Source organism: Myotis davidii, unplaced genomic scaffold, assembly GCF_000327345.1.
Source record: "Myotis davidii unplaced genomic scaffold, ASM32734v1 scaffold425, whole genome shotgun sequence".
Classification (NCBI taxonomy): Eukaryota; Metazoa; Chordata; class Mammalia; order Chiroptera; family Vespertilionidae; genus Myotis; species Myotis davidii.
The window spans coordinates 2,910,247-2,920,920 of NW_006296413.1; the positions used below are offsets into that span (position 1 = coordinate 2,910,247).

The following is a 10,674-nucleotide window of genomic DNA, read 5'->3' on the forward strand; positions in this document are numbered from 1 at the left end:
AAAGGGAGCAAAGGACAGATGAAGTGAAACCATAGCTATAGTTTTGGCATGGATGGAGCCATAGCAGGCAGCCTCTCTTACTTTTCCAAATGCCTATAAACGCTTAGTTTGTATCCCCTTTAGGGGGTGAGAATACTGAGATGGGGCTCTGATGCCTCTTCCATCAGTTTGTGTGTGCCCTTAGGCAGGTTTCTTTAACCCTGGGACTGTGATTGTCTTCATCTATAAAATAGGGTGATGATGGCTGATCTAGGTCCTTCACAGAGTTAAGGAGGAGAAACCATTAGTGAAGGATCCTCTTGCATTTATCCCACACCCCTAACCCCTGCCCTTCAGGCCTACTTGTCAGGAATTTCCAGATTATTTTTCATTAGTTCTTATTCTCACTGCTACCCTAGGCCGCAGACAATATTATCCCATTAATAAAGTTGAGGTACAGAGAGGGGAATTTACTAATTCTACCCAGTATCTCGCTGGCAGGACAGGGGCTTGAGTTCTTGAACTTTTGGGCTGGACTCACCATCATGGAAGCTGTCTTGAACTTGGCTCTGGAGTTGATGCAACTCATCAGGAAACCCATCGTAGGGGAATGCTGAGACACCTGTCTCAAAGGCGGTTTCATATGTGGCCAGGTCCTCCAGGAAGCTGTGGTCTTCTGGGGACAGGTTGTTGCAAGGCGACAGGGCCCCTCCTGGGACCGCTGCCTCAGTATCCTCTGAACTCCATTCCCCATTGGGGTCTGGGGTAGAGAGGTCCATGAAGATGTCTTCCACGGGCACCTCTTCCAGGAATATGTTCCCAGGGTCAACCAGGAAGTCCAGCTCCTGGCATTTCCAGGGTTTCAGATCCAGGCTGAGCACAGGAGGGCCAGACCCTGACAGGGACAGGTTGGAGTCCAGGGGCTCCAGCCCCCCAAGTGGCTCCAGCCCGCCTGCACAAGCATCAGCTGAAAAGGGCCTGTCCATGCCCTGAGCCAACTGGCTGATCTGCTGGATGAGACGGTCTATCTCATTCTGCTGTTTCTCGGAATAGTGGAAGAAACTCTGCTTGACTGGAGAGGCCTCAGGTGTAAGCAGGCCTTCGGGCACCAGGGGGACGTCCACAGAGAGGGAGCCCCGGAGCTGGGCGAGGGCCAGGAGTGTGCAGTCCCCATTACCAGGGCTGCTGGGGCTTGGAGGCAACTTCTCATAGAGAAAACTGCATCCCTCCTGGGCGAAGTAAGTCTTGCTGGGATTGGGACTCAGTTGTTCTGGGAAAGTTTGGCTGGGGCTGTTCAGATGTGCCGGGAATGCTGTGCTGGGAGGAGTCAGCTGCTCGTGGGCAGGGCTGCCCAGAGGCTCGGGGAAGGGAGCAGTGCTGGGAAGCAGCTGGTCTGGGAAGCTGGTGGTGCAGGGAGTCAACTGATCTTCGTAGCTTCTGGCTGAGGTTTTGGTCAGCTGGCCTTGTAGTGGGCTAGTCAGTGGATCTGAGAAGGTGGCACTACTGGGCGTCAGTTGATCAGAGAAGGTCACGGCGCTTGGAGTCAACTGTTCTTGGAGAGAGCTGGATGGAGTGGACAAGTGGGCTTGGAAGGGCTCGTGGAGGCTGAAGAGGAAGGCACAGCCTCCTGGCTGGTGGGGTGTATAGGGTGGGGTGCACACAAGATCCTTGCTCAGGTCGGCTTGAAGAGGAGGCTCAGAGCGAGGTGGGAACGTCAGGTAACTGAAGCCCAGCTCTTTGGGAGGTCGGGGAAGCTCTTCTGGTGTTGAGACAGCACCCATTTCAGGAGCAGGGGGGAAGCTGGTGCTTCTGGGAGCCCCCAGGGCTGGGGTAAAGAGTGGGTGACGGCTGGAGCACTGTCCCTGGGAAAGGATGTTCTCAGAGAATGAGGGCAATATGGTTGGGGTACCCAGGACATAGGTTGCCTGAGTGTCTTCAGAGTTCAGCTGCTGGCGGAGGCTCCAGGCCTCTGTGTTACTGGAGAGGAGAGAAGAGATAGCCAGTAAGGATTTGGTGCCCATTCCCAGAGCAGTTCCCAGAATTGTATCTCCTCCATGCCCCCCGCCCCCCTTCAGCTGACCTGCCTCACAGCTCACCTGATCGGGTAGTTATTGGCAGTAATGGGGCCCTCTGGACCTTCTGAGTATAACAGGCAATAAATCCATGCCCAGCCTCCAGGCTTGGCCTGCAGTCTCACTACCATCTCTGCCTGAATATCTCCACTCTCAGCCACTGAAGGGAAAGAAAAAAATGCAGAGTTAGGACACATATCACATAACATCACCTAAACTATCACCCCACTGACCTCTCCACTGAGTTTGGGACCCATAACATCCTCTTCTGACTACCCTAACCTGTACCACTCAGCTCCCCACCTTGACCTCACCATTGGGAGTCCCCCAGTTCTGGTGCTATTTTCACCTTTACTCCCCACCTAATGTGCACCCTATAGCATCCAAAACTGCTGGCCTCTGGTGCCTCCCCAGCATCAGCCTCAACCAGACCGTCCTGGTAGGATCTCCCATGCCCTTTCCCGGCTCCCTGTCTCGTCCCCAGCCTTTCTGGACACTCACACAGGCGGTAGTGTTGAACAGAAGCGTGGCCCAGGTCCTCAGGGTGCAGCAGTCCATACCATGATTTACAGAGCAGTTCACTGCGCTCAAAGCCCAGGTAGATTAGGACACTGGGAAAGCGGAAAAGGTGAGGTCAGCTTTCTGTTTTCCCTGCTTGCCATGGCCTCTCACTCCCTCCCAGGTCCTCTGGTCCTTTAGATCCCATCCTCCCTGCCCCTGACTCCAGAATCTAGGGTCCCCTCATCTCTGGCCTGCTGTCCTCCTGGGGTCTACACACCGTGGGCTTACCTCTCAGAGATGTCCAGTAGGGCCAGGTCCTTAGCATGACGGCTCTGGAACATGGCCAAGAAGAGCGAAGCAGGCCCAGGCCCAGGCCCAGGGCGGGGTCGTGGCTCCAGTGGAGCACAGAAAGCTGTGAACACAGGGTTCCCTGCCCAGTAGGCTCCAGGTGGGTGAGCATGGAACCGGCCTCGAATAAGCACCAGCTTGTTGCCTGCACTCTGGCGCCTCAGGGACTTGGAGGTGTTGAAGCGACAGCGGAAGAGGCGATCTAGGTGAGGGAAGAGGAAAACTGATAAGAAGGCAAATGCCTGAGAGAGGTGGCAGGTGGGGAGGGGCAAGGCAGCAGAAGGGAGACTGGATTGAGGAAGAGAGAAAGGAGTGCTCACCGGTGTCTAGGGCAGAGGGCAGGGCGAGTTGCTGGCGCACAGTTAGGTGGTCCGCTGGGTCAATGATGTCGTAGATGCTGTCGCCCTGGGCAACCAGATCCACCTGGAGAAAGGTGAAGAGGAGATGATCATTAGTGAAGGCGTCAAGAGCCAATCTTTGACAAATAGCATCTTGCAGGGTATAAACCCTTGCTCCCAGAAGTAGGAAGCTCATTGTGTCCCATCTGGGCTCCCTCAGCACTTACCATGGAGTGGCCCAGATGCTCGCTCACACTCTCAGACAAATACAGCAGCTTCCCCTCCGCGGTGAATACAAGCAGGAAGCCAGGTAGCGCGGCCACTATGTCTTCAAGCTCTTGAGTTGAGAGAAGCCCTGTGGGGGCCCCCAGAGGAGCACCTGTAGGGTGAGAAGACATGGTGAGTCGGGAGTAAGACCAGGAGGCAAAGAAAAAGTGAGGAAGGCACGGAGTGAACTTCAGAAAATCCAGAGGAATTTCTCATGGTCCTGCCTCTGCACACACCTCTGGACCCACTGCCCGCGGCTCTTGCCTAGGGAACCTGTTGCGGGAACTTCCAAGTCGGGGCCGAGCTTTCCTGCATCTCTGAACGTCAGGACCGCGGACAGCGCTACAGAGACGCGCGGGCATTCAGCACCGCGGACAGCGCCTCTCCACCCGGCGGTGCCGTCTGCACCGCGGACAGCGCTTCAACCGCGGCAGAAGCCCTTTCAGCGTCGCGAGCGGAGGCTGCGCTCCCGCAGGCTTTGGCGACTCTATCTCTGCAACTTCCCGGGCTTTCCTCTCGGGCTCCGGGAGCGCCTCTGCGCGGGTGGGAACGGGGGCCATTGTGTCCTGGCGCTCTTCCTTGCATAAGTCTGGCGCTAGGGACTCCGTTCAGGCTCCCTATTCCCCACCCAGAACTAAGCTGAAGTCTGGACAGAGCTCGGAAGGAAAAGTGGGAGTTCCCTAGTCCCCGATCCCTTCTCTCCCAGCTCACCAACATGCCATCCTGGGCATGCGGCAGCCCCAGAGCGTTCCCTTAGCTCCACGGCCCCCAGTGTCCGCCAACTCGGGTCTCCAAAAGCCCCAGTCTGCTCACCTCCGGCGAAGAAGACGCCCTTGCGAGTGTAGATGCAGGCGAGACTCATGATGTGCAGGTAGGACAGCCGGACCTTGTCCGCTTCGGCCAGCGGCAGCAGCTCCTTGAGGTTCCGGATCTCCGCGTTGATCTGGTCGCGGCGCGCCTTGGAGGCGCCCTTGGTGGAGCGATACATGCCTGGCGGCTGCGGGGCTCCCGCTCCGGCGCTCCGAGCACCTGCGGTCCTGTCCCGAAGCCGGTGGCTTCTTCCTCCTCGCTTCCCCGGCTCTCGCTCCGGCTCTCGCTCCAGCTCGCTCTCTCCTCTCCTCTCCTGGGCTCCGCTCCGCTGCGCTGCCTCCCTCGCCTGCCTCATTCCGCCTTATATAGCTCCTGCCAGGCGTGGGGGGGCACGATTTAGAGAAAGGGGGGCGGGAAAGCGGGAGGCTGGGCTAAGCAAACTGCAGCAGGAGCCACTGGCAGGCGCTCCTCCTCCCTCCCCGGCTTCCTACGTCATCCCGTGACGTAGAACGAGAGCAGGAGGGGTGCCGGCGGGAGGGGGAGAGAGGAGGCTGCGGAGGGGGCCGGGCTGGCGGCAGCTGAGCGGAGGGGCAGGGGCTGCGTTAGGAAGGCCTGAAGGGGCTGCAGGGGCCCAGGCGTCCGAGTGTACTCAGCCCAGGGAAGCGACAGGGCAAGGGTGGAGGCGGCCAGAAGGCCCCTGGCAGGAGAGGCTGCGGAGGGCCGGGAGGGGTTGGTTCCGACGTCGATTTTTAAAGGCGATAAGAAAAGGGGGGCATGGTTGTCCACAAACACCCGCTTCCTAGCTGCGAGCCAAAAGTCACCTTCACACGAGGGGAAGTAGGGCCGTGTTAGCCTCCGCGGGATAGGTCGCGGCTAGGGTTTCTCTCCAGGGATTCCTGAGTCTGGGATTGCCTTAGTCACTTTCAGAGAACAAGCCTCCTTCCCCCACCCCGTCCCCACGCCAGGCCTTGGTGCTTTAGCAGGGGAGTGACGCGGGGGTGGGGGTCTCTGCCCCTCGGGTGGGGTGGAAAGGGGTCCTGAGGAAGAGGGATCCGCCGAGTCCGGCCTTGGTCCTGTTTTCCCACCGCCAGGCATGGAAACAGCAGCACCCACGCTGCAGTCTGCAGGGATTCCAACGAATTAACCTCAGCCCGTGGCGGGGGAAACTGAGGCAGGGTCCAGGGCATGGTGAGGATCTGAGTCCGCACCGAGGTATCCCTCCCCCCTATCGGCCCCTGTCGCCAGCCCCCAAAGTGATGCTTCTGAAGTTCCAGTGTGATATCGAGTACTATGACCTTCACAGCCGAGCGGGACCTATTTGGAGAGATCCTGGCACCGACACGGACCCCTTTGCTCGTCGGGCTGCCCTCCACACCCCCTGCAGACCCCTCTCCATCTTCGGTGCGGGGGCTCCTCTCTCAGCCTCTCCACCTTCCACTCTCCACATGCCCCTCTCTCGGCCTCAGCTGGTTTATCTCATTGCCTGGCGTGGTGGTTTGTCTCAGCTTCTTGCGCCCTCTACTCCCAAAACAGCCCCCTTCTGCTCTCTCCAAGGTCCTTGGTCAGTTTGTTTCCTTGGCCCTATCTCCTCCCTCTTCCTTTTTTCTCTTTTCAGCACAGATGATTTGCTCTCTACAGGGGCTGAGGGGTCCCTTTCTTTTCCCCAAGATCCTATAAAAGAAGACGGGGTGGGCTAGGGGGTAGTTTAGCGAAGTCTCGCTTGGGAGACGGGGGCTGTGTGAAATCCCCTGAGGGGCTGGAAATGAGGTCACTTTAAAATGGGAGCGTGGGACTGGCCTGATTGTCGAAAGTCACATAGGAAGGGTAGACATAAACGCTGAGAGCAGGAAGTGAAATTTGGGGTCAAGGAACTCCTCGCTCCTCGTGGGAAAGGGCAGTGGCGAGAGAGGCAGACTGGGAGGAGGAGACAGAAGGGCGGCCGGCCGCTCGTGCCGTTTGGGCAGATGTTGGGGACATTCTATCAACCATCCTGTGTTCAGTGGCACAACCGAAATGGAGGGACAGGATGCGTGTGTCTGCACACTCGGTAACCCTGTTCATTGGGGTGACAGAGCAACAGTTCCACTTTCATCTCTATCTGACCCCTGACTACTCACCCACCCCTCCCTCAGGCTTCCTTGTGGACAAGCCCTTGATCTTTGGCTGTCCTTCTTGTATGACAATCCTGGGCAGCATTCCTGTTTTCTTCACGCACGGATGAAGCTCTAGCCCTGGCTGGGACACATTCGTAGTGTCCCTCTCCATGGTAAGTGTCTGTTGGTGGGGCCCAGCTGGTCTTCAGTGAGCAGAACGTTCACAGTGAAAGAATGGGGCTCTGGTCGCTGTCCGTGGTTCTGAAAAGTCACCAGGGACATCATATTGGCCCTGGTCTGCCTGGGACATCAAAGTAAGAGCTTGAGACCACACAGGCCTCAGAATGAGGTCCCAGTGGGATGTCCCCTCTTCCTCTGAGGGTGAATATGGGAGAGGGTACCAGGGGCCAAGATTTCTGATCTCTAGGAGTGAAGGAAGCATGCGGGGGAGAATGGGGTTCAAGGGAAGAGCCTTTGGATTTTTCCAAGAGAATAGACTGGGGGAAAGAGAGACACTCGAAGGGAAGAAGGATCTAGAAATGGACAAAAGAGGGAGTAAAAAAAGGTTCATCCTAGTTCGCCCACTCCGACTCAAGTTGAGAAGCTCTGAATGCCCCAATGTCTCCTCTCTCTAGGCTAACTCCCACTCCCTTCTCCTCCCACCTCCACGGAGCTATTTTTAACAGCGAAGAACCAAAAATAGCTTGGCAGAAGCTTCAGGCCGTGGGAGAGGAGCTATTTATATCACCAGCGACAGTTCCAAAATAGCAAGCAGAAGGAGGGGGGCGGCTGGCACACTAGAGAGCTCCTGGCTGCTGCTAAAAATACTGGCAGTGTGAGTCATCCTGGCCTGGCTGAGTCACCCCACTCCTCCCCCCCATCCATGCCCCAAGCAGCAGCAGCAGCAGCAGCAGAACAGGCTACAGCAGCAGCAGAACAGGCTAAGAGTTGGAAGTCCGAGGTGGGGGTGGTGTCAGAGCCCATAAACTGTAGGAAAGTGGGCAAGAGAGTGAATTGAGAGAGGGGCTTTAGAGTGAGTATGTACAAGAAATACAGAGGGCAGGAGCACTCCAGCCAAATCCACTGGGTGAGCCTGTAGCATGCCCAGCTATGCACTGCTGTTCGGCTATGCTCAGGCCATTAAAGGGAGGCAGCTAGACTGTGAGAGTGTGCGTGTATGTGTGTCTGTCCATTGAACCATGACTGCATTTGTATGTTTTTGTCTGTCTGCACATGTCTCTGTAGTGGTGTGTCTGTATCCCTATGTATCTATGCTTGTCTTTTATAAAAAATGTCTATGACCTCTTGTGTTGTATGTAGTTCCATGTTTGTGCCTGCCTGTATGTATTTTTATTTTTTGCAGCTTTCTATGTGCCACCTTGTCCATGTGTGTGCTTGTCTCCACATCTGAGGCTGCCCTGGGCCTTTCTCAGCATCCCATGCGGTATGGATTTGATGTATCCCCAGCCTCCATGCACCTTCTGCTGCTGTCCTCTCTGATGTCACTTGTCGGGCTCTTGCAGCGCCTCTCTCCTAACTAGCTCCCACCTAACTAACCTCTCCCCACCCAGCATCTTTGCTTTCCAGCCCTTGGACCCCAATCATTTGTGAAGTTCTCGCTGCTGCGTGCAGTCTCTAGTGAAAGGACGGAAGACAGGAACCCTATATGGCCTCTCCCTTTTCCCTGAACAGTCCCGAAGCCTCCTTGGCCTGCAGGAGAAGTGGTTTTTCTTCACTCCATATTTGGGGAGCTGAGGGAAGAGGACTTTCTTTAGTTCTAAAAAAAATTTCCTGGTGTGGGCACAGGCATGTATGGCATATGCATGCGCGCGCACGCACACACACACACACAGCTAAGAGAGAGAATGGGAGAAAAAAATATCAAGGTCCCTTCTTTACTGAGAGGAGCTCGCATCTGTTGCCATAGCAACCCGCCCACTCCTTCCCCGAAAAAATCACCAAGAAGAGGTGATGGCATTGAGGAGGGATTGGCTGATTTCTTTCTTTATTATTTTTCCCGAAAAAGGACTTTTTATAGCAAGAACAGGCCGTGAGAGCCCTTGCCCATATCTTTCCGTAGCTTTATTGGGATATAGAGGGACATCACCCCTCAACATCTATCAGAGACGAGGAGGTGTATCTTTTCCATAGATTTGGGGGACAATGATCTCCTGGGAGAGAGCTGGAGGGTAAGTAGAGAGTCTGCTCCTTTAGAACAGCCCTGATTAGGGCTGCTTTTCTGGAGACTTGGGGCAAGGAATTGGACAAAGGGCTGTCAAGGTGTATCCCATCTTGGCCAGGACAGATGTATCTATGAGAAGGAGAAAGAGGGCGGAAGAGAATCACACACACACACACACACACACACACACACACACACACACACACAATGAGTGACTATCACATGAGTATCACTGGCTGGGTCTTCAGAGCACAAGACAAGATGACAAGGAATGCAAACTCTCAGTGGTGGTCAGACAATTGGACAGGACGACTCAAGAAAGATCCACCAATGCAGTTGGTGGTGCTGCAGTCGCCTGTGGTGAGGTCACAGGTGTGGCTACTTGACTTGCACCCCTGGGAACTGGGGCCATGGGCGAAGAGTTTGGGGAGCATGAAAGCTTACCTTTCTTTTTTTTTTTTAAATATATTTTATTGATTTTTTACAGAGAGGAAGGGAGAGGGATAGAGAGCTAGAAACCTCGATGAGAGAGAAACATGGATCAGCTGCCTCCTGCACACTCCCACTGGGGATGTGCCCGCAACCAAGGTACATGCCCTTGACCGGAATCGAACCCGGGACCTCTCAGTCCGCAGGTCGCCGACGCTCTATCCACTGAGCCAAACCGGTTTGGCAAGCTTACCTTTCTTTACGTTAGTCCCAGCCTGAATCTCAAAGGCCCCTTCTAAAGCCTGGCCACCAGTGCCTGCAGCCATGTGACTTTCTCAAGTGAACTGTAGCCTCCTGCCAAAGGACAGGATGGGGGAGGGGAAGGGATTCCATGCTTCCACCTGCACTCGGCTGGCTGCAGACATGGGGCCGAAGGCTGGAAAGCCAGACCAAGAATCCGACTCTAGAGAGAGGCACCTCCCACGTCCAGCGGGCTGCTGCCATCCTCAGCGGTCAAGGGCGTGGCCTGGGGCGGGGTTAGCTCTGAAGTGATGGACGGAGGGATGAGAGGACGTCAGATTTGCTCTGATCCGTTAGACTATTCTCATGACAAATCGGACTCACATTATTATGCCTGTTTGATGGATGGTGAACATGAGGCTAAGAAACAGGCAAGTACTGCCTAGTCGGGTGTGGCTCAGCGGTTGAACATCGGCCCAGGAACCAAGAGGTCACCGGGTTCGGTTCCCGGTCAGGACACATACTCAGGTTTCAGGCTTGATCCCAGTGTGGGGCGTGCAGGAGGAAGCTAATCAGTGATTCTCTCTAATCATTGATGTTTCTATCTCTCTCCCCTCTCCGTTCCTCTCTCTGAAGTTAATTTAAAAAAAAGAAACAGGCAAGTATTTACTCCATGTTACACAGCAAGTCGGCTCTTTTTCTTGCATCATGGGGTACAGCTGTGGTCTACAAATGCTGGCCTGCATGCCAAATATGGCCCACTGAGTGATTTTGTAAATAAAGTTTTATTGACACACAGCTACATCCCTACCGTCTACGGCTGTTCTCACCCCACAATGGCAGAGCTGAGCAGTTGAGACTGTATGTCCTGGAAAGCCTAAATTATTTACTAACGGGCCCTTTACAGAAAAAGTTTTCCATCTTTTAGAGTTGAGGATGAGTTCAAACTAGGACTATCTCTGCATGTCTCTACTTTTCTCACCCAGAAGCCCTCTGGGCGCAGGGCATACTAAGCTACCATTTCATCTCTTTACTCTTCCCAGTGCCATGGAGCAATAGTGTCCTGCACTCCTGAAGAGTGGAGAGATGGGGAAGCCCTGTGGAACAGGCTCCTCACTAGCTCCCAGCCTTTGGTAGCTGTGTAGATATAGCCGCCCCATACAGGAGTGATGCTCCACATTCTGTTTCTATGGCAACATGAGTTGGAGTTGGCAATGGAGAGTCAGGGTAGTCCATTCTATCCCTATAACCCCAGCCTCAGGACTGCATTTCAGGAAGGCGGGGAGGGTGCCCCATAGTCAGTGATAAAGGTACTATCAGGGCAAAAAGTGCCAGTGGGAGGAAAATGGCAGCACTGCGGGGCCCCAGGCCTCCTGGAGCCTCCGGTTTAACCCAGGGGAAGATCTCTATGCACC

The 10,674-nt window shown here is 55.1% G+C and overlaps 1 protein-coding gene across 2 annotated transcripts in view; it reads right to left on the reverse strand.

The window, feature by feature from the left end:
• Nucleotides 1–4,685, reverse strand: part of NPAS4 (neuronal PAS domain protein 4) — a 5,586-nt gene extending 901 nt beyond the window's left edge. The window contains exons 1-7 of one of the 2 annotated variants that reach the window (XM_006771555.1): nt 4,319–4,685; nt 3,466–3,617; nt 3,221–3,323; nt 2,841–3,102; nt 2,553–2,662; nt 2,076–2,211; nt 521–1,956 (exon numbers count right to left, since the gene is read on the reverse strand). In XM_006771555.1, the coding sequence (XP_006771618.1) occupies nt 521–1,956; nt 2,076–2,211; nt 2,553–2,662; nt 2,841–3,102; nt 3,221–3,323; nt 3,466–3,617; nt 4,319–4,670 (2,551 nt within the window). In that variant the 5' untranslated portion in view covers nt 4,671–4,685. Of the gene's footprint in view, nt 1–520; nt 1,957–2,075; nt 2,212–2,552; nt 2,663–2,840; nt 3,103–3,220; nt 3,324–3,465; nt 3,618–4,318 lie in introns of those variants that run through there. The other variant, XM_015569047.1, reaches the window with a different exon arrangement.
• Nucleotides 4,686–10,674: the final 5,989 nt, after the last annotated feature.